Genomic DNA, 24,523 nt, shown 5'->3' with positions numbered 1-24,523 from the left:
CTCAATCTTTCCTTTCCCGAATCTAGTTGCCGTCGGGAGCTCTCCATGGACTCAATCCATCTTTCAAATCTCCCCTCTCTACTTACCTATCTTGGTTGCGGAAGCTGTTCCAAAAATCAATCGATGGACTCTAAGCAAACAACTTAAAGGTATTTCAATGTCATCTTGTCCTCTTTTCCCTCTTGTTGTTGTCTGCTATTTTTTTTTCTATTTAACTGAACCTAAAAAGAAAAATACATCATTGCGAGTGTTAGAAGAATAACAATGATTGTTATAGCCTATCAATACAAGAGCAACACTTCAGATCTTGAGACTTATATTAATTTATGATATATTAATTCATCCTACTTGTATAGAAGCATAAATGCATGACTCTAATCAGTCTAATGGCTATAACAATAATTAATAAATGCAGAATTAGCTATAATATTAACTAATAAATACAAGGCTATCACATTAACTAGTGTGTCTAAATTCTTTCCATCTACTAGGATTTTTGTTTTGTATATATACCCTCCTAAATATACAAAATTACAAAAATATCCTAGTAAAGTTGTTATTTGCTTATATAGTTTCTTTTTGCATGTCTACCCATTAAGGATATTTTAATTATTTTAATTTAAAATTATTAATTTTTTAACGACGACGTGGGTATATATGGCAAAATAAGGATAAGAAATGGTAGAAAAGTAAGATAAGTGTTTTACGAGGGTATACATGCAAATATCAATTTTGGAATAGTATTTATGCAAAATCTAATATTCAGGTATACATGCAACAAAAACCAAAATTTACATATGAATCTCATATATTTATTAAACAGATAATCTATATAATCTCTTTATTAAATAAATCAAATCAGATTAAATAGGTTTTAAATGGATTAATTGGATTTAAACAAGTTAATAGGTTGAGTGGATCAGATTAAATAGAACTAAAATAAGTTAAGTAGATTTTAAATAGGTAAAACATATACAAGAATCTGGTCATGATCCGATATAATTATTAAAAGGGTCAAAATAGGTTAAACATGTCAAAAATCTAAATTTAAACCCAACCCATTTAATAAATAGATTTAGATATGTTAATCCATTTATGATCCAAACTCATTTATGTTAAATCAAAGCCCGCTTAAAGTAGATCATTTGTAGGTTGAGCCGGCATGTTGGATCATAAATTGTTACCTTTAGAGTATTTTTGAACAATTGGATTGTTATTAAATTTGGCCGATCCAATCCAAAGTTATTTCTGAATACTTATAAATATAGGCATAATCGACCCATAATCCTATAGTTTTTATTTTAACGTAGTAGTTCCTGAAAAATGGCGTTTCGTTCCACAAAAAGCTGTCAATTGACTTTTCACACGAGAGACCTAACAAATGGAGGGCACGCTGTAGTTGCAGGGTGGGTACATTCAATCACGACCATCATCGTGGCCATGGGCGGCTGTGATTCATTAACCAGCCTTTGCAATTCAACATTGTACTGGGGTGGATCCGAACCAGATTTTTATGTTGACTTAGTAGTTCATGAAAAATGACATTTAGTTCCACAAAAAAACTGTCAATTGACTTTTCGCATGAAAGTCCTAACAAATGGACAGCATGCTGCAGTTGCTGGGTCGGTACATTCAATCACGACCATCATCGTGGCCATGGGCGGCTGTGATTCGTTAACTAGCCTTTTAAATTCAACAATGAACTTGAGTGGATCCCAACCAGATTTTTATGTTAATTTAGTAGTTCATAAAAAAATGACATTTAGTTCCACAAAAAACTGTCAGTTGACTTTTAACATGAAAGACCTAATAAATGCTTAGCATGCTGCAGTTGCGGGTGTCACTCCTTAAAGCCAGAGGATAACAGATGTTGCATACTTATATAGTGGACCATAAAAGCATGTAACGTTAATGATCATAATAAAAAAATAATAATTACTAAATATTTATTTAATCAAAAACTTATCTAAATTATACTTACAATAGTTCTATAGTGGCATAAGTCAACATTTGCATATTATTAACATAAATCAAATAAATTACTCTAACTAATCTGATTAAAACTCTAATAATTGAAAGTATCTTCAAAAGAATTAGCACACTCTCCTAGCCTCGAACAATCATGTATCCATATCTAAAAAATAGAGAAAATATAATAATAAGTGACACTAGCCCAGTAGGCAACATAACACCCTAAAGTCGGGTTAAGCATGCTAAATAATTAGTTAAAAGCACAAAATATTAATTAGAAAATAAATTATTTCTTGAATAATACATATTTCTTTTTAAAGTATATTATTATTATTATAAACTAATACTATAAACCCAACATCAGGCTATGGTTACGTAACCCAGTGACATGGGTCAGAATGTACAAAGTGGTAAATATCACTATTATTAACCACCAGTGGTATATTGTCTAAATACCAATATTTTAATCATTGGCCGTGTGGTGTCAAAACCAGTTTTTCAAATATTACAAGTCGACAGAGCCAACGAATAATCTCTATTTGCAGGGCAAGATCATAGCCATGCTGAGAATACATACATATAAAACATATTTCATAAATTGCCTAGTCATATTTTTCAAAATTCATAACATAACACATAATATAATTTAAAATAATTACTATCATAATAATAACATATCTAACCTATTTAACTAAGCATAAAATATATATCATAATCAAATTTAATAAACTAATTATTATTTTACTAAAAATTCAAAAAACATATTTTGAAGCATTAGGTTACTTAGCTCTTGTCGCTTCAAAATTTCACTCTAGTTAGACGGGTCAAGTTCACCTGCTTTAGTATTATTAAAATATAATTGCTTTTTATCAATATCTTAAAAGCCAAACAAAATCAAAATTAAAATACTATTCGAGATACAGCCTCATGCCAAATCAGATCGATTAGGTGGCAGTGTCCGACTGCCCAGGTGGGTCCAAACAAAGAGAATTCAACTAGTCAGGTAAAAGGTCAATAGTGGCCAAATTTTAAAAAGATCTAGCTGGGGCTAAAGTAATAGATTGGTCTACCACCCAAGAACTGGGGCGGTTCAAGGTCTTCAAACTAGGTCAACTTGGATCCGAGCAATAAGAAAAGCAAGACTTACACTAGGATCCCTGAGAAAGAAGAAGAAAAGAGAGAATCTCAGATCGAATTCAGTCAGGGGCTTGGGTTTGGTTTGTCGATGGTAGAGGCCATTACAACATCTAAACTATGGGCCAAGAAGAAGGTAGCAGCAAGGGAAGTAAATCTCTTTTTTTTGAATTAATACATAATAATAAAATAAGAAGGAAATAAGAAATGAAAAGAAGAACAACAAAACGAGAAGGAAGAGAAGGAAAGAAAGAGGAGAGGAGCCAAGGAAGGATGGTGGCGGCCAGACCTGGGTTGTCGACGGCCAACCGTCGCTAGCAGGCGGCGGCCGACAAGAAAGGAAAAACTAAGATCATTTTCGGTTTTAGTTTGGCCCGAAACAAAGGAAGGAAACAACTCGATTGGCTTCGATCGAAGGAACAGAGGGAAGAGAGCTTACCCACGGGTGGCGGAGATGAAGGATCTTGGCCGAGGAGCTTGGTTTGGCGAGCTAGTGGCAGCGGTGCTCGAAAAAAAGAGAAGATGTCTCAAAATACAGAAAACGGGGCTCATTGAAGAAGGAGCTTCGGACGGGCACTAGGCCGGGGTGGCACACCGGCCACTGAGGAGGGAGAAAAAAGAGAGAGGAGAGGGCTCGGTGGAGATCATTTTACAAGTTTGTTACTTGTTATGAAAGGAGATCATTTTTTATTATGGATATTGAAGTTGTGATAACTTTTCAGGTCTAGTATAATCTTTAGAGCTCTGCCCTAAAGAGTGTCTGACTATGCCACATGCCCAAACTCGGATCGCATGACACATACGTAAATCAATTTTTTGTCTGATTCCACTTTGATTTTGTTTTTAAGTGAACATACAACAAATATGATCTTCCATGCTTGATCATATCACACAACTTATGCATGATGGGTAAAAACCATGAAGCTCTAACTAATAATAATGTAATCACAAATAAATTTATATAATGATGGTGAGAGAGGTGGTCGGAAGGAGCCGGGTCGCGCGGGAGGGGGAAGGGCGCGCGATCGGGAGAAACAGGGATGCGCCACCTGTTCTCTGTTTTTGGCTTTTTGTGCGCGCGTGGGGGCGGTGGAACCCGTCCTCTGTTTCAGATTAGGAAAAAGGTACGGCCTTTGCAGGTGGACCCGAGGGCAGCTGGGCCGGGCCCAGATAGTACATCGGGTCACGTGTGCCCTCCAATGATTTGCGGCTATGAGCCATTTAGTACCGTGTTTATTTGTACTGACTCACACGTACCGATCCAGCCCATGGCCTGCTCAACTAAACCCACCTTTTCGCATGGGCTGGGCCAATAACTTCATGGATTGCATCCAACTTCGGTCGCAAATTTTTGGCCTAAATTTGAATTAGACTAAGCTTGGGCCAGTGGTTTGTGCATCCACTCCGGCCTGACATGATATTTATATAATATGTGTATATGATGGATAGTGAATCACATATATGGTATAAATATAATACTAGTTTTGCAGCATTATCCCTATTGTTAGATTTTTTACTGATTAGCGTAAATAAGTAATTATTATGAATATAAGATGATACTATTATCCTTTGCACAAATATCCTTGAAAAAAAGCAATATATTCAGTTTATATTATAAAAAGTCGCATTCTTGAATATATTTTCTTAGAGGTATTATTATGAAAGAATAATAAAATTATTTTTATGCTTAAAATTGTTATTTAGTGACACTATCAGCTAAGAAACTACTTAGAATAATGATTTGGAAGGAGTTTATATGTACATATTAAGTTTGGAGGATCTATATATATATGTAATAAACCATATATGAAAATATAAACATACGCAAAAGCTCCATATATTTTTGAACCTGTGATATGGTTGCTCCGAAGCCTCTCCACACTTTAGTTGGTTAGACAATAGTCTATTTGAACCATGTACGTCGTGTAAAATCATAATGCTATGGGACAACTAAGGTCCTAGCTATCGAGTATTAATTTAACCATATGATTTTGCAATGAAATATTGAGCATATGTTATATTCATAATTTTTTAAATAAAAATAAATGACAGTCGCCGCAAAATGAAATTCTATAATGTTCATAATCTTCGGTTTATAAAATATCTAGAAGCTAACTCATATTTGAATGAGAGAACCAAGAGAAGCGCACTTACTAGGAAGTGGAAGGGCATTTATTCTCCTTATTCTTTTAGATCAGAGTAGAGCCGATCGCAAGCTGGGCCTCATGTTTAAACTATATTTATTTTTAGTCGGACTTCAAGTTGGGCTTATTTACCTAACGTGGCTCGTGATCAACTCTACATCAAAGAGGACCTTTAACAACCGGTTGGTTACGGGTGGCGCTTTTTCTACGGTAAGAAGGTAGTTAACGATTAGGTTGCAACCCTCGGCTCCGTAGACCAAGCTAAAGCTCATGCAACCAGAACTTTGTTGATCGGGTCGAAACAAGGACTAACATCATTCTAAATTGAACCCTTGCTCTCTTGTGTCTTAGTCTTGGGCAAGAGATAGATGATGCCATCCAAGCAGACACTCGATCCTCCTATCATTGATTCCGGTGGAGTGGTCAAAACTTCTCGAACTTTCTTGCATGCAGGTCGGCGCTCCAAGCGACGACCATTTGAAACATTCCAACGATCGATAATTTCTTATGTTTCAAAGCCTCTCCAAAATTTCCTATGCGAATTTAAAAGAGAAACGGAAATATATTTGCTCTTGTTCGCTGGTTTGGTCAACGATCTTCAAGCTTACCGAGAAGAATAAAATATATGATCTCAAAAAAGTCGGCTATGGAGTTCGCTGGTTCAGCGTCTTGACTCTTCAACGATTCCCATGTCAAAGTCCTTATCCAGTGGCTTAGATTCATACCAACATCCCGCGCATGTGAACACACCACAAGTGTCTTGAAAGAATGCTTGCCCCCAGTCATCTCCTACTTGGTCCGGTAAATGGATCCCTTGATTAATTTATGGATACTGCTAGTGCGCTTATTTCCGACTTCTCGCCACCAACTCATTTTTGCCGATGGATGGTGTGGACTTACCAAATCGAGACCATCGAGAAATTATATCCTCTACCGCTTGCACCATATGACTGTGCACCATACCAATCATGTCATTTTATTCTTTCTCGTAGACCCTATCCTAATTCCTAGGGGTGACAATCGGGTCAAGTTAGATGCAGATTGGAATTGGATGCAGATCGGATCTAAAATTCAACAACTCCAGCCCAACCTGTATATTAAATAGATCAAAATTTCAAATCTGAATCCGGGTTGTTTATTAAATAGGTAAGCCGACCTGACCAACATAACCCATTTATTAAACAGGTTAAACTGGTTTAACGTGTTAGACGGATTTTTAACAGGTTAAATGGATTTAAACAGATTAAGCGGGTTGGGTTAAATAGGTTAGAAATAGGTTAAGTAGATTTCAATTTAATCAAATAGGTTATAAATATGTTAAACGGGTCGGATCATAATTCGACCCTATTTTAAATGGGTTAAACAGATCAAAGCTTTAAACATGAACCTAACTCATTTAATAAATAGATTTAGAAGGATTGACTTATTTACAACTTAAATCTATTTATGTCAAATCCAAATATGCTTAAAGCGGGTCATTCGCAGGATAGATTGACATGCATAAACATGCATCCGACCTTTTCTAAGTTTTGATAAACAAAACTAAGCTATTAATAATACTTCCATCATGACTATTTTCTGGATTTGTCGGAAGTTTCCTTCCGGGAATTAAATTTTCATCAACGTAATGGATGAAATGCAAAAGTAAAACAATTAATATTTATGCTCTTTTTTTTAAAATTGAAGGGCTGTAGGCAACTAGCTAAATAATGGAGTTTATCCTTCAAAATTGAAGGCGAGATTCAATCTTAAGTTTCTTGGTCCAACAGCCAAGAACTTCACCTATTTGATAAAAATCTAAATTCCAATTAGAAAAATTTAGTGGCTCATGTTATTATGTTTGAAAATCTTGATTTCTCTAAATATACAATAAATCATGGTATCATCTTTAGTTAATTAAACATGCTTTATTAATAATAATTAATAAAATAGAGGTGCAAATGAGTTGAGCCGAGCCAACCAGCAAGCTGCTCGAGCTTGGCTCGAGCTTGAATGGTTGAAGTCAAGCTCGCTCGAGCTCAAACCAGCTCGAGCAACTTATATATATATATATACTGAGCTCTTACCAACCCAAGCTGAGCTTCCCTAATATTTTTGCAATTGGCTCATTCAAGTCCTAATTAAGCCAAGCTAGGACCTGATCATTTGTATCCCACAACGATATCTAGTCCTAATCTTGATATATATTGAGCTCGACTAAATGCCAGGGTGGCGGACTCACACCGAAAGAAGTCGGGGTAAGAATATCATCGTCGGTGTGCGTTAACCGAGTCTCTCTCCACCCCTTTCCGCTTAAAAATCGGAGAAGGTGAAAATCGAAGCTGACGAAAAAATTCCCCCACTCCCCTCCTTCCTTCCATTGAAAGCCCAGATCCTTCTACCAAAAAAAATAAAAATAAATAATAAAAGCCCCAAATCCAACACCCCCTCCTTCCCTCCCTCTTTGAAGGAACGCCGGCGAAGTTGCCTTCGGCGGCGGCGGCGACGGCGGCGACGGCGAAGCAGAAAGGTGAAGGTTAGAGCCCTCATCCCCTTCGTTCCCTTTTGCATTTCTCGTCTTCGTTTCGTTTCATTTCGATCTCTCCTTAATCCGGAACATATTCGTTCGGATCCATTATTAATGGGTTCCTTCTCTCATCTACCTATTCAATCTTTGGTGCCAATTGTTTTGCCTTTGTCGATTGGTGCGGGAAGCCGATTGTTAGGGTTCCGTCTCGCTTCTATATCAATTTTAGCCGCGAAATTGTTGTAAAGGTATCGTTTTGAGACGTAGCAGGATTATTTATGGTTTGGGGTGATTCTAGGGCTTTGCGTTCGTTTGGGCTGTGGGAAATTAATCAGATTTTTATATTTTTTTTTCCTGACTTTTTGACTGGGGAAATGGTTTAGCTGGAGGGTCAGGGTGCTTTTCTCGTTCATTTGAATTGAAACCTTGAAATCGTTATGAAAGAATGATTTTTGGGGGTGTCGAGCCCTCTTCTTGATGGTTTCGTTGGATATATAGGGTCTCTGGTTCGTCTTAGGCTAACTTGATGGGATTTTGTTGATTTTTTTCTTTTAAATTTTGAATGGCAAGTAGTTTGCTTACACGCCAGGATATGGGATTTCTGGTAGAATTAGCTACGCGTTGATATTGGAATTACGGTTGTGCTTAGAATTTGTGAGGGTGTTAGCATTGGTAGAGTAGGGTTTTGGTCCCTTTGCTGTTGGGAGGGCGTCTTGAAAATTTTGATGTCTGTATCCAAATCTGTTCGTTTGTGCGGTCCTGCAGTTCATATTTGATTATATGAGATTTTGTACTTATTGGCCTGTTGGCATTTTGTAGTCTATATTCGTCGCTATTGTAGTGATAATTGATTCATAAGTCATGGTCTTATTCAAAACTTTGATCTATATGAATTGAAATTTGATGACCATAAGTGGCGGTCAATCAAGGATATGAGATAGGTATGTGCAACTGAAATTTGAGAAGATTTAAATGTTAATTTACAAACACCAAACTCTGTTATTCTGATAGAAACATTTTTCAGATGCATTACCGAACACTTTGACAAGATATAAAATGGGTGTGTTCGCTTGATATACCATAATGCAATAAGGGGAAAAGGCACAATATGATATTCATCTAAGAAGATAATCTCCAGAGTTAATGGCCTCGATTAGAAATTAAGCACTCAGATATTAGAACTCTACACATAACCCCTAATTTTATCTTTTCTATATATTTCAAACACGAAATAAAGACAAGGAATATCATTTATAACCCCTAGGCCTTGACACGCCAAAATAAGACATGATGCTTTGGAGAAGCTTATCTTTTCAGCTTATTTTGACTATAAGTGATGCTCTTGGTTCTTGTATTTCAATGATAGTTTGAAAATCTGTGGCACAAATTTGATTGTTAATTCCTCCTGGTTATATATGTGGACTACCACTTGATACTTTGTCCATTGGTAGGATGTATTTTTAAGTGCATGTGCACATATAGACACACACAGGGAGAGAGAAAGAGTGCAAATATTTGGAAGTCGGATCAAGAGCGGTTTAGGACAAAGAATGAGCATTGGAGGGTTCAAGTGGGATAGTGATGGGGGGGCAAGCATGTGGAAAGCATTACAAAGATGAGTTATAAAGTTTCCATGATCTAAAATTACATCCTTAAGCCTGTTAAACTATTTCAACCATTTGACCTCTTCAAAAATCAGCTTTCTTAAGTTTTATACTTTTAAAGGTTTTGAGATAGATGACATTCGAATGGACAAGTGCGTTATTCTATAAACCTTTCCATGATATCATAATGAGAGTTAGAGAGGGAGCAAATGGGAAGAACTGCTCGCAAAACATTTTTTGCAAGCATTAAAAAAAGTGCAAGATGTGGAGAGCATAGGAATTGCTGTTTAATAATCGCAGTGAGACAAAAGATTATAATTTTGCATCAATATATCCAATAGATATTAAAAAAGGTAACACTAACAGCTATGTGAAGGAACAATTTTGATGCTTGGCTAAAATAATCAGATCTTTACCCGCATAATTAAGCATCCGAACTCTGGAAATGGATGTCAGGGAACTTGAAGCTTTCCACTGTAAACCTTGATCTTGTATGGTTTTTTAGTCTACTAATTTAAGGATTGATTCCTGTGTCATCAATAACCTACAATGATGTGATTGGATATTGATTATGGTACAAGATTGTGTAATGCATAATATGAGGATGACTGCAAATCTGAGAACAATTTTCAGATGTACATTGAGCATACCCCCCCCCCCCCAAAAAAAAAAAAAAAACACCACAAATGGGGTTGAGCACTTGATGAGTGCAACCCTATTCTTTTCCCTCTAGCATATGCTCGATGGTCACACAACTAACGATTTGCCAAATGCCAACCAAATGCTTTTCTTCCCTTTCTTAAGGATAGGAAGTTAGGAGAGAAATCACTTCTTTTCTTGAAGTTCAGCACTTGATGAGTGAAATCTTATTCTTTCCCCCTAGAATATGTTCAATGGTTGAGCAACTAACCATTTGCGGTGCCAGCAAAATGCTTTTTCTCTTTTCCTTATGGGTATAGATTTAGGAGAAATCACTTCTTTTTCTTGAACTCGGAATAAGAATTTTTCATACTTTATGAAGGATAATGATCCATGAAAAATTTGTGATAAAAATTGCTTCAAAAAGAAAATATTAATTTTTAATCAATAAAAATTCCTAATAACAATCCCACTGAAAGCTAAAGTGGTGAATGGTTCAGGAATTACAAAAGATCATTGATATCGTAGTTAAAAACAATCAAGAATGGTAAATCATTATCATGTTGTAGCTCACCAGAAAATTTATACAACATGGAAAGAACAAACTTATAGGTTATATATATTTATCAGCTTTGTGACAAATCCAGCTTATAGTTGCTTGAGCCTTGAAGCCTTGAACCAGCAGTGGATGGGCAAGTGCATTGGGGGGAAAAAGCAGGGAAGTGGATGTCTAAGAAATTTTTAATATGAGAGAGTCTAGGAAATGTTTGCATTGAATAGTGGTGCAAAACTAGCCAAATGACTACTTCTACCAGCTTTATATAACAAATGTTATTAACAATTAGGAAATCTAAAAGTAACAACTGAACTTGAAAGACAATAAATTCACTGAGGATGCCAACCCATAGTCCACCATATAAATACTCAAGAGAACAAGTAAATACACTATCTGATGCGTTATAAACGTATATGATGGTTGCTTAAGAGAAATTGTATATTAGTTCTTAACTCTTTTTTGATAGATGGGAAATTACTCTTCATTAGATGCTGTTTTTACCATTTAGGTTGATGAAACCAAACATACATGACTGTCAATTTTGTGAGGCTCTTGATTGTACATTTTATAACAATTTTTTTGTCATTTGCCTCAGATTCATTTCACTTTCCAGTTCAGTGTGAGTAGCAGAATTCATGGCATCAGACACGAATTACAAAAAATAAATAACTTCTTTTGGTATACTAAATTACTCAAACTTGTTGTGCAGATGTCCTTTTGTAAGAATTTCCTGGAGCTGGAAGTTCTTATTTTGTTCCAAGAGGGAGTTACAAGTTTCTATACAGATGCATGACTGTTTTGAAGTATACTCATGTTTTTGCTTTTGCAACAGGTGTAATGGAGATATCATTGCTAAAGACACTGCTCAGTAGCATTGCACGCTTTGATCTTTTGTCATCTAGTAACTCTATAAAATCCGAGCTGGTTCAAAGATACTTCCAGAAAATTGATGAAATCTTGGAGTGTTTGAAACCTGTGCTTGATCAAGCTGTGGCTTCTGAGATATCATCAGATGGGAATCTAATTAAGCTGTTGGAAGAACTTGATGGTGTTGTCAATGAAGCCAGAGAACTTATTGGGAGCTGGCACCCTACCATGAGTAAAGTTTATTTTGTATGTCACCTTGACCTGGTTTTGGAAACTTAGCCTATTTTTTCTGGAAGAAATCATTTGCTGCTGTTATTAAAAAATGTGTCTTACCAATAACTTTTTGGACTGTTATCTTTTCGATGTCTCTCTTTGCATGAAAGGTAAGTTCTGTGCACATAATAAGCTGATTTCTTCATTGTATTTGTTCAGAACAATTCATTTAATGTTATTGTTGTCACCATTCAACTGGAAATGTTTTTTCCTGGATTACACAGTGAAATTTTAGCCAGATTCTGCCCCCAGGTTTTAGTTTTGATTCATATCAACTCCAAGCTTGACATGTCTGCAGCAATGTTGGAAATGTAAAATATTTAGTTTGTTAATTTAGAGCTCGCTATTTATGAACGCCTTCTTCCTCTAAACAAAGCTAACATCATTATAACTTGCTAGATAACAATTTTAACTTGTAAGAGGACAGTACTGGATTGCGTATCTAACCTCTGCAATTGGAGAGTAAGCTATTTAAACGTGGGCTGGAAGAATGTGGAACTGGATTATAGAGTAATTTTTGAAGCCATTCGTTTTTACTAAATAAAATATTAAAACATGAGAAACACCTTCTGCAAAATGTAAGGATTGTTAAAACTTCTAAGGTCATTAAGGACTGAAGGTTATATGCTCATATTTTGTTTTTCTGCTGGTGTTTTTGGAGAAAGACTTCTTGTTTTTAAGTTCAACTATTTATATACTTTTACAGCGCTCTAGGCAATACCTTTCGTTTCATGCATTAATGACACATCACTATCAATTGGCTTTCATATGCTAAATTCAATGAGATATGTGTGTAATGAAGAGCATGTTGCTATGGTAATGCCCAAAGAATCATCAATGCTGTTATTTTCTAACTGGAATTTGAATTGCTGTTCCCAGGTCTTGCAGATTGAATCCATAATAACAAATATTCAAAAATATGCTATTGAAGTATGCCAACTACTTAATTCTCTGCTTCCATCTGTGATAGTTACTTCTACTTCAACATCTATCGAGGTAATGAGACACATATGAAACTTGAACTGCTCTTTATTCTTCCATCTCATCGTGATATATTTAGCTCCGTTGTCTGTTTTTTGATTGAGGTTTCTTTGGACCAACCATTTCAGCATTGTGTGCAGAAAACTCAGCATATGCATAATGACCAGATATCAGATGTCATCAAAGAGGCCTTAAGAGATCAGAGGGAGAAGATTACTCCTAGGCCTGAGCATTTGGATAAAATTTCAAACTCTTTGAGCTTGTCATCTAATCAAGAATTGCTGATGGAGGCTGTTGCCCTTGAGAAGCTTAAAGTGAAGGTTGGCAATGGCGAAAACCAAGTAGAACAGATTGATCATATGATTGCACTTGTCACTCATATGCATGAGTGCCTGGTTAAAATAAAACAGGTGCACAGCATTAATGGGGTGCTGATTCCTGCTGATTTTTGCTGCCCACTTTCCCTAGAACTGATGTCTGACCCGGTGATTGTGGCATCTGGCCAAACATATGAGCGGGCTTTTATTAGAAAATGGCTTGATCAAGGTTTCAATGTTTGCCCCAAGACGCATCAAACACTCGGTCACACTAATTTGATTCCCAACTATACTGTCAAGGCATTAATAGCCAACTGGTGTGAATCAAATGACATCAAGCTTCCGCATCCCGTAAAACTCGTGAATATGAATCACCCTTCATCTTTTCTTAGCCCCATTGATTCAAGTAGTAATGATTGCCATGTTCCTCATTCTGGTCATTCTCCAAGGACTAGCCATCCAAGATCACCAGAATCTGACAGGTGTATAGTGAGTTCACATAAGGATTCGCACTCGTCCAATGGAGTCCTCAAAGACAGTTCTCTGCACGAGAAGCCTTTGTCTTCTCAACATAGTTCCCTACCTGTGGCAGCACCTTTGCAAATTGCAAATGGGTGTGATGCAAATATTGCAAGATTATCACCTAGCTTGGGAGAGAGGCATGTTGATTCTGGTGGCCAAACTGCTAACGAACCCGAACAGGATTCTCAAGCCTCCGTAGTTGATGAGCAGTTACAGGGCCATAACCGAAGTGTCTCAGCCTCAAGTGCTGTTTCAAGTAATGATTATCTTCCAGGTACTGGAGATGCAAATGTGGTGTCACAAGTTTCCAGTGATCTTACACATGACAGCAGTGATACCTCAGGAGAAGTTACACGAGAGACTCCGGTTTCCTCCACTCCTCAGAGAGAACCAGAATTCCCTCCAAGGTTGGGTGAGGCTCGTTCTAGAAGCCAAACCATTTCTCGACGGTCATCTATCCCCAGGATCATAACATCTTCATCTATGGATTCCAGGCCTGACCTATCTGGTGTTGAGACCCAAGTTCGAAAACTGATTGAGGATTTGAAAAGTGATTCAGTTGATGTGCAGAGAGCTGCTACAGAAGAGCTGCGCTTTCTTGCTAAACACAACATGGAAAATAGAATTGTAATTGCAAAATGTGGAGCTATAAGCTCGTTAGTTGATCTGCTTCGTTCAACGGACCCTAAGACTCAGGAGAATGCTGTAACAGCACTTCTGAACTTATCGATCAATGACAACAACAAGACTATCATTGCAAATGCTGGTGCCATTGATCCTCTTATCCATGTTCTTGAGGCAGGGAATCCTGAAGCAAGAGAGAACTCTGCTGCAACCTTATTTAGCCTTTCAGTAATTGAAGACAATAAGGTTAGGATTGGACGATCTGGTGCTATCGGACCTCTGGTTGAATTATTAGGAAATGGGACTCCTCGAGGAAAGAAAGATGCTGCAACAGCATTGTTTAATTTATCGATATTTCATGAGAACAAGGCTCGTATAGTGCAGGCTGGGGCTGTGAAGCACTTAGTAGAGCTGATGGACCCAGCTGCTGGCATGGTTGATAAGGCTGTGGCTGTTTTGGCAAACCTTGCGACTATAGCAGAAGGGAGGGGAGCAATTGGTCATTTAGGTGGAATCCCTGCCCTTGTGGAGGTTGTTGAATTGGGATCTGCAAGAGGGAAAGAAAATGCTGCTGCAGCTTTGCTTCAACTCTGTATAAATAGCAATAGATTTTGTACTCAAGTTCTCCAAGAAGGTGCCGTGCCACCACTAGTAGCATTATCACAGTCAGGGACACCACGAGCTAAAGAAAAGGTATTTTCATTTCATCATCATTTATTTTTTTGTGTTTGTATGTACATAAGCATGTTTTATGTTTTTTGATAGGCGCCTCTTCTGTTTATATTTCCAAAATTTTCATCATTTTAGATTTATGAATCGGAGATTAGTTCTCATATATAAATTTTCTCAATATTCGGCCACATGTAAGTGGTAGTATTGTCGCTGTTCTATGATCTCTTTGATTAATGCAACCTTTATTTTTTTAATGTCTTTCAATTTCCCTTCCTCCTTTATTTCCATACTTCTGGTATAGAAGTTTCTGGAATTCATAAGTGGTATCAAAGTATTGGTGTCTTTTATTCTTTGATCATTCCAACTTTCCATTAGTTTTAAAAATATATTTGGATAGCTCTTTGGAACCATTACTACTTATGATCTATACTTTTTATATATTTTTTGTAGTTTTGTTTGGCATACTTTTTTAAAGGCAATCTGGTTGAAGATATATCATTATTACATATGAATATGTGGTTGTAGAGTTTTTGCTCTTAAAATAAGAGGAATCTTAGAAAGACATACCACTTCTATTCTTTAACTTAGTGACAGTTTGATTGTTGAACTATATCAAAATTAAGCTATCAAATGGCACATGCACAGATGCACTGCATGTGCACAAAATTTCCTAGTACATCAAATTATGTGCATTGGGTGTAAGGCAGTATACGTTTGAGAAGGGAGTGAGGTTTATTGAAGATGGTAAGATTATTTTCGTTCTTTAGAAGCCACTGGAAAGGACACCTGGAGGACTGAACTAGAGGAACCATATATTTACCACTTATATTTCAGATGACTGAAGTAGCAAGCACTGAAATTGCTGTTAAATGAGAAGAAAGTTTAGGAAAATGAGGAATTCAATTATGGCTAGTACTCGATTTTATTTGGTTAACAAAATTTATTTAGTGAGAGCTTGAAATAAGGAAAATATAGTATTTGTAAGAAGAAAGGTTGTTTCCGAAATCGGGTGGATTGCCTTACAGGACATAGGGGTAAAATATGAAGATATAGGTAAGGAGGATTGAATATTGATGTTGAAGGCATGGAATAGGGCATCGTGTTGTGCTTGTATCAGCATGGGTATGTATGTCAGTCCATATAGGCTCATGCTAGTATGTGGTAGTGCAGCATGAATTGGCAGGGACCCATTTTGATTGCCACAAGCCCATATACATGGTTGGGCAAGTGGCCATCAAAATTCAGCACTGCATGACCATACCATGCGAAGCTATGTTTGGCATGGGCACAACAAATAATACTTTAATCCTTGATTGAAAGATGACAATAATAGTCAAGGATCGATTCTTTTAATCTTTTCATCAGGAACATATGTTATAGTGACCAGTGAAAAATTTAGTGACGAGAATCTATGTATGGTTTTTTTAACTTGGAAAGCATATATCGCAAGGATTAAATACTACCAGTTCGGTATGGTACCATGAGCACTATACCATTACGATATATTCGGGTCGGCAGAACCGTCCCGAACCAGATGATTTCGATTGTTCCGAGCCGTACCGGCGGCCCACCGGTACAGTTTCGGCGGCCCACCTGTATAGTACTGGTAATGGAAATGAAAACCATTGCCGGAGGTAGAGAAGGAGAAGGAAAAAAGAGAGCGAGCGGGGGAGGGAGGGAGAGGGAGAGGGAGAGGGAGGGAGGCCGGCGGAGAGGCAGCAAGGGGAAGTCGTGGTCGTTCCCCTGTTTCGTTCGAAATATGGGTTCGGCCGCTCTTTTAATTTCGTGATTTTTAAGTGAAGTCGGCAAGACGGCCACGGCTTCCCCTTGCTGCCTCGGCGCCGGCCTCCGGTTGCCTCCACCGGCCCTCCACCGCTCTCCATCGGCCTCCTCTGGTCTCCCTCCCTCCCCCTCTCTCTCTCTTTTCCTCTCTCACTCTCCCTCTTCCCCGCCTCTTCTACTGTGTCGATACAGTCCCAACATGGCACGACGCGGGTCCATACCGATTTGTCCCATCAGAGAACCGGTACGGTGCCTGGTATTGGTTCTGCCGATGTTGTGATAGACAAATGATTCTAGTATGGGTGCAGAACACTGATTCCCTCTTAAATGGTCCATAATGGTTGTGTACCTGCAATATGTACCAACCATACAAGTTGCATGCTGGTTGCTTTTTGATATTGTTGATACTATCTTGTTGCATCCTGAGCATACTGATATCATACTGTTCTGGGACAAAACCAGTATGGGGATAGGTATAAAACCCTTGATATATAATATGTTTTGTTGTAGTTGTTTGATTTCCAACAGAGGTGATGTTTGTAGATTAAAGATGTGGAGTAATGGGTAGCTTTGGCAACTCCAATAAATATTCTATAGCAGTGAGCCTACTTTAAGATTTAGGGGTTCTTTGGATGCTCTTTCAGGCTATACATGGAATGTTCCCTTTATGGTTAAGAGAGGGAATAGCTCAGCAGGGTAAGGAGAGGGTTTTTTGCCTGACTGAGAAACCTTGCGGCTCCCAAATCCCTAAAGTTTAGGGATAAGGTAAACTGGCTTTCTGATGGAATAAATTATCTTAAAAGCTAAGTGATTGCAAGAGCTTGGCCGTCTCCCTCCACCAAGCCAACACTAATAATATTTTCATTGAGATTGTGGCAGCTGCTGACCTAAGCTATCAACAGATTGGAAATCCACTCATCCAAACAATCCTTTAGCATCTTTGGCCAAGGATCTAAAAATCATGTCAGTGCTATGCTTTCCAGTTTGTCATGGATGTATTCTTTTATTTTGTGATGTGTGGTGCCAGTGATTGGGACAGACTGCATGGTGGTGTCCCAAGTAGAAGCACATGGCTAGCATCATCCTAGTGCTGTGTTCCGGTAAGATGCTAACATGACATGTACCTTGCCATGCTAAGCCGCACCTTTTTTTTATGGCCTGCTAAGATGTTGGAACTCACTGTCTGGATGACAAGGGTTGACATTGAAAGGGACAAAAAAGAGGAATTTAAGAGAATTGATTGGCTTGTTTTTGTTCTTCCCCAACCAAATTTCTCAGATATAACAGATTCTTATCCAAGGTGATTTACTTTATCCAAAAAAGATGGGATTTGGTGTTGATGGGCTGCAAGATTTCTGCAAAACATTTTCCTTGTGTCTGCAAGATTGTCTACATCTCGTATTGCACCTATATGCATATTGTGCTGTATGTTATTTGTAAGGGATATGATATCAGTTTATGATTAGATTGTGAAGTGTTACATAATTAAAGTTTGCAGCAGCCGTATAACTGTTTGGTTGGGATTTTGAAATATTGTGTAGGGATCTCATGGATCTTATTTTTTTTTTAAAAAAAAATTCTTTGAGAGAGGGGGGGGGCAGGGTGCTGTAGGAGTAATAACATCCTAGTCAAATACACAAATGGATTTTGATTGGGTAGCCTGGAGAAATGCTGTTCTTATTTTTGGAAAGGCCTTAGTAATAATGTAATGGGAGTTGAACAAGTATTTAGTGGTCTGAAGGGTCTGACAAGGAATACATGTAGACCCTCATACAAAGATGTAAAATCTGGAAATAGATTTGAATACTTACATCTTCCTCTTTCTGAATACACTATCCTTGTTGTTTGTCTAATATTATGTATATACCAAGTCTGACAAATTGTTTTAGATTCACTTTGTGTTTCCTCGATAGGAGAAATTCAATGCTGCATTAGCTTGCTACCCTTTTATAATCTGATCATAGTCATCTAATAGAATATCACAGATAAAGAAATCATGGAGAAAGGTAGGAAGAAGGGAGGGAAGATGCAGAAGAAAGGATGGTGCATGCTGTATGTTTCTTTTTGTTAATGAATAAATAATGCGACCATTCATAGTGTCTGAATGACAGAGGTTCCATTTTTACTTGGCGAATGTCTATTTTAAGGCTGTTACATTCATCTTTGGGCTATAAAGTATTCCCGAAGTTCTTCTTTTAGGCCCAGATACATATTGAAACATATATTACCAGGGTGGAATCATTGGATTTAATTTCCATGTTACATCCTTCTCCTTATAGGATTATTAGCTAAAGAAGGGCTGTAAGTTACATGTTGACATGTTGATCATTTGTTCAAGTTGAACTTTTTTGTTGGAAAGAATTTTGCTGATAATGTAGATTGTGATGTTGAAGATATGATCTCTTATCACGTACAAAGTTCATGGCGTTGAGATACATACACATTGTTTATTGGAAATAGATCGCCTATACTTTTGTCATGGACTATGCAAATACTTTAAGGGGGAACAAGCTGAAAAAAGGAGAAGGAAGACCATCAATTAATTTTTTAGAATCATTGGAAGAGCTAGAAAAAATTTTGATTGTGATTCCGTTAGTAATACATGGAAGGACATAATATGAAAATATGCCTGCTTTTTGCTGAAATTAGAGGCATCACTATAAATGGCATCTACTAGATTTGTTGCCCGAAAGTTAAGTTCTCACTTCATTTATTCGATATTTGAAGCTGTCCTTCCAAATCAGGCTCAATATAGGATGTCCTGAAGGCTTTCAAAGGCAAGTTCTGCGGCTTTTAAAGAACTTGTGTTGGTGAACTAATTTGTCGGTGAGCATCATCTCATGCATTTTTGGTGCTAATTCCAAGCCAGGCTCTGTGACACATGTGGGTGGATTTGGCCAAGTGGTGAAGAAGATTAAAGCCCTATTTTTCTTTTTTATTCAGAGAGTAGACAACACATTCGACATGCTCAACGGTGTCTCACATCATTTTCGAAGAAAGATAATGCTTATGTTTGTCCAATCTGAATGAATGACTCAAAGATAGCTTTCATGAAAAAAAACGCTTCTATTGATTTTTGTAATGCCTTATGACCTTCTTGATATGCTTACTTTGGTCATGTGATTCATGAACCAAGTGCTGAAGTCGGTCCTCTACTTTGAAGATATTACATTTTGATGAGTGCGCATTTGTGGAAAAGTGTTACTAGGTGTGTTCCTTGACAGTTTAAAGGAAAACATGGTTTATAAGATCTTGAGTCACCTGGTTCAGGACATTACTTAAAATAACAGTGTCCAAGGATTCTGAGAAGGCAAGATGTATATAACAATGATTAGATTGTTGAGGTAGATGTCTAATGACTTTTGCAAGGATGAGCTGAAAAACCAATATATGAGGGTTAAATCAAATGCGCCAGTCTTTACTTGTTTGGAGGCTTTAATTAGTAACATGCCATCTGTATGATAAAGCAATAAATCTCATTTGATTTGTTTGGTTGTTCTCTAATCTTTCTTCTAATTTTATGCAATAACTTTCACTTTCTTTCTAGCCTTACCAGTTAGAGTGCTTACAGTTGCTCCTAATCCCATGCACCAAGCTCCTCTCTCTCTCTCTCTCTATAAGTTCATAAGTCGACTGAAAAGAAGGAAATTAAAAGTGCTCGAAATATCCTCCTGTTTCCTTCTAGAGGATAAACTAAATAGGAAGGAGAACTAGAACCTTTCATCCAAGCCAGAATTTTTAGAAATTATATAGCGATTAATTGTTGTAGGCATGCATTTGGGTTTTAAAGAGACCAAACATGATTTGCAACAATGCTTGAATGCTCTCTCTCTCTCTCTCCCCCTCCCTCCCTCCCTCCCTCTCGCCGTCAAAATTGTCATAGGATCTTAGACATTAGCATCAAACAAGGTAATGCAAATGCTCACAATTCCTACCTTGTTTCTTCTTCTTAGATTTGTTTGATGAACAATAAATCTTTTGATTGAATTAATTATTCAATTAATGATCCAATCAAGGAGAAGAAGGGATTTTTTTCAACATGCTCAACTCAAATCTACCAAAATAAAATAATAAAGAATATTAAGAATTTTTGAAAGCAGCCATAGAATTGTCACATAGATCCTTTATTTATATGAGCGAGTTTTGCCTTTTCAAAATCCAGGGCAAAGTTCTATTCTAATTAAAAGAGGTTACCGTTTCTACTAAATAGCAAATGACTGGTATAAATAATCATGAAAAAATTAAAATTTTACTAGAGCTAGATCTCATCAATTTAGCTTTTTATTGTGTCACCCAATTCTTTTCTGGAAGATATACCCGGTCATAGTCTTTCCCAAAATGGAAGCTTATACTTTGACTAACACATTTTGAGGCCTAAACATCGTCAAACCTTATTGTTAGCAGGGTGTGATGAACCCTTGGGGGGTGGTCGCACTCCAAGAGATCTTCAAAAGTTACTCAATTTCAAATAAAAGTGCACTGAAATCAGACATCATCGAGGGAAGTTATGGCCGCCGGAAGTTTTGATCCGCAATTCAGTCTTTATGGTGAATTTTACTCTTGAAACCTATCTAGAGCTACCCGAGGTAGCCAAAATGGTGCACAATAGGTTTTATGATTTTATGATCCTTCTGTATCAATTACACATATTAATAACCATTATTTATTTTGACTTTCAATTAAGCATAGATATAATTAAAAAATAAATGCTTTTTTAATAATTAAATAATCAAATTGGATCTCCACTGCATGAAATTATTATGACTTCTCCTAGTGAAAGGCTTCATATGGTGAAGTTTACATTATATTGTCCTACAAATCTCCATGGCAAATTATATTTTTTGGGCAAAAAGTTCAATATTATTTTTAATGTTTTTAATGTTGCCTTGCTTCAGTAAAATCCTGGTTTTGTCTGGTCATGTTTAATGTGGGTCTTGAGGAGGTGATAATAAAGAGAGTTTTGAAAGGATGGAATAGAGGAGAGTAAGATCTGGGCAAACTGGATGGAATTGTATAAAAAGGTTCAGGAACTCCTGCATAGACAAACGAGACAGACATCCCTTGATTCATATATATATAGAGAGAGAGGCATACTTGTATGCATATTCATTTGTTATCAAAATGTTGCATATTACTTTTACTTCTTTTTATTCAGAAGAAAACATGCTGCTAGTGTAAATTATCACTTGTTGTTCATGGCTATGCTTAACGTTCCTTTGGTTGTTAACGTAGAGGCTCAGAAATGAAGAAAAGTTACATGGAAGAGGGAAAAAGGGTGCAAATTGGAAAATTCTTTGCAAAGTAGAAATTTTCAGTTTCATGGTCTTTGGACTTTTAGGAGATTAGTTGCACAACCAAGCCCCAGTATTATAAAATCATGATTTGTTATTTTAAAAATCATATAAAGTCAGGAAATGATGGTTTCATCTGCATCCAAACTTATGCCATGTTGTTTTTGTTTATTGACGGATGTTTTTTTTATTTTGTTTGCTTTTTGGTTTGTAGGATTACTACTAAATGTTTCTGCCTTATGCTCAAAGGGAATTTTATGAATGGTTTACTCAAGTGGACCTTTGCATGCTGTATTGCAGTAATTTATGCCATTGGGATGATTTTGGGATGAATTTTGTATTTGATACTTGTGTGAGGTTAATATTAAAATATATTCAGATTGTTATATGATACGGATTGAATTTGCTCTACGCCATCATAGCAACTGGGTTCTTATTATGAAACTGGCATACAGTATCATCTGGTGCACGTTGGTTTAAAAAGCTTAAGAGTTAAGATTAAAAAATTGCAATTTATTTTGTTATGCAATAATTTCATTTTAAAGAAAGGGTGTGAAAATAATTTCTGTTGTTTATTTATTTATTCCTTCCATCTGCATTAAGTCTAATTAATTGATTAAATTGGTCGACGGCAACCCTAAGATGTGAATCTTGCTTCCTGTTTTGCAGGCACAGAATCTTCTTGGCATTTTCCGAAATCAGCGGCATGGTAAAGCAGGGAGGGGATGATCCTGGCATACATATTACCAATCTATATTTGGCTTTTAGTTTTATGTACTTATCAATTGGGTCTTATTTAACTGTCTTAAGCGGAAGTGTGCAACTGTTTTGAAGCTTTCCTACGTTAAGTCGGTCAGATAAGTGTTCTAGGGATGTTTCTTTGTAAGAGTGACTAATCTGTAAAGTGGTCAATTTGAAGTCCATTGATTCTTTGTTTGTCTTGATACTGCTGTATATGCCTTTTTCTATAATATATAATCTTTTCGTGCCGTTTGTAAACTTCAGCATCCATCGACCTTTCCCTCAAGTCTAATTAATATGTTTTTAGACTGAAATGCACATTATTGGTGACAATTACTAGGAATAGCTTTATCTCTACTTAGACTGCAGCAGAACTCTCACTGCAGTCTAAATGACCCAATCTGGGAATCAGTGTGCAGGCAGTCGTAAGCAGCAGTTGTCACACTATAAGATTTTTGTATTGTATCTTCTCTTCTATTTTTGCAGCGTAGTTGTTTATACTCATGCTCGAGATTGTCATGAGCGGCATTAATCCTTTGATACAAATATTTATAATACTCCTTATCTTCAAAATTAAAATCTTCAATTTCAATGTTAAACTTCCTCTTTCAATTTGTTTATTGCAAATCCGGCAGCAATTTCATCCGACTCATTTTGATCTTTTTAGAAACATCCCCAGATCCTAACAATTTTAGATGACACATCCTCACATCCTAGCACTATGTCTGTATAAGACCCGAGACAACCATTAGCTCTGACCTTCATCTCATAAACTGGTCTAGAAAGACTTAATTTATTAGTGATTTTTTGCAACATGTCCTCTAATGAAATTTTCACCGTTACCATCTCTGTGATTTTAGTTAAACTGAAAAATTAGCTATCAAATGACAACCAAGCATCTAAAGGAAAAAAAACATATTTAATCACAAATTTTGTTGCATCAAGATGATATCTAACTCAAAATATACAATAAATAGAAAAAAAAAATGAGTTATCAAAATTCTATATATTTGAGATTTGTGCAACCATTTTATGCATCTATGTTTAAATAAACTATTAACAATTGAAATCTAAAATGAGTAGGGAAATACAACTTTCAATTCCGACTTATAACAATTTTTGTTGCATATAGATGATATCTAATTGAAAAGAATAAGTATTAAATCATATTAACATTAAATATTAAATATATAATAAATAAAAAAATGCAATAGCTAAATCCTATAGCACTCCGAGATTTGTACAACAACTATATACATCTATATTTAAACAAATTATTAATGACTGAATTTGCAAATAAGAGGCAAAATAGAGTTTCTAATTCTAAATTCAAGTGCAATAACTAAATTCTATACAGTTGAGATTTGTGCAACCATTTTATGCATTTATGTTTAAATAAGCTATTAACAATCGAAATTTAAAATGAGTAGGAAAATACAAGGTTCAATTCCAAATTATAACAATTTTTGTTGCATGTAAATGATATCTAACTCAAAAGAATCAGTACTAAATCACATTAATACTAAATCATAAGTATACAATGAATAAATAAAAATTGCAATAGCTAAATTCTATAGCTCCAAGATTTGTGTGGGAACTATATACATTTATATTTAAAAAAATTATTAAAAACTAAATTTTCAAATAAGAAGAAAAATACATTTTTCAAATCTAAATTTAATTATTTCCCTCACACTCACCCTCTTCTCATCCATATAACTTTGAGATCGACGCTGATATTTCCGGCCACCCTTGCTCTCTTCTCATCTCTCTCCTCTTCACAATCATACCCACCCCTCTCCCATCGAAATGCTTTGAGATCCGCCTAAACTCCGGCAACGTCGGCTTTCACGGAGGTCTGCGCAACATCGGTGAAGCAGAGTCGACCACCCGCCCAAA

General features: G+C 36.5%; 1 protein-coding gene across 2 annotated transcripts; it reads left to right on the top strand.

Moving 5' to 3' along the window:
• Nucleotides 1–7,543: 7,543 nt before the first annotated feature.
• LOC103720451 (U-box domain-containing protein 4-like) lies at nt 7,544–22,882 on the top strand. 2 transcript variants are annotated; one of them, XM_008810155.3, is made up of 5 exons: nt 7,544–7,764; nt 11,387–11,667; nt 12,574–12,690; nt 12,804–14,831; nt 22,553–22,882. In XM_008810155.3, exons 2-5 carry the CDS (start codon nt 11,392–11,394, stop codon nt 22,610–22,612), a joined length of 2,481 nt encoding a protein of 826 aa, XP_008808377.1. In that variant the 5' UTR covers nt 7,544–7,764; nt 11,387–11,391; the 3' UTR covers nt 22,613–22,882. The 2 variants fall into 2 exon arrangements, with proteins under 2 accessions (XP_008808377.1, XP_008808379.1); XM_008810157.3 differs by having other exon boundaries at nt 7,545–7,764; nt 12,816–14,831.
• The last annotated feature ends 1,641 nt before the right edge of the window (nt 22,883–24,523 follow it).

This window comes from Phoenix dactylifera, chromosome 2 (assembly GCF_009389715.1).
Source record: "Phoenix dactylifera cultivar Barhee BC4 chromosome 2, palm_55x_up_171113_PBpolish2nd_filt_p, whole genome shotgun sequence".
In the NCBI taxonomy this organism is placed as follows: domain Eukaryota; kingdom Viridiplantae; phylum Streptophyta; class Magnoliopsida; order Arecales; family Arecaceae; genus Phoenix; species Phoenix dactylifera.
The sequence above is the reverse complement of the archived record's forward strand: the minus strand, read 5'-3'. Positions and strand labels throughout refer to the sequence as shown.

Coding starts and splice junctions, on each gene's coding strand:
- LOC103720451 (XM_008810155.3), top strand. CDS start 11,392: ATGGAGATATCATTGCTAAAGACACTGCTCAGTAGCATTGCACGCTTT. Junction 11,668..12,573: donor CCATGAGTAAAGTTTATTTT/GTATGTCACCTT, acceptor TGCTGTTCCCAG/GTCTTGCAGATTGAATCCAT. Junction 12,691..12,803: donor CTACTTCAACATCTATCGAG/GTAATGAGACAC, acceptor CAACCATTTCAG/CATTGTGTGCAGAAAACTCA.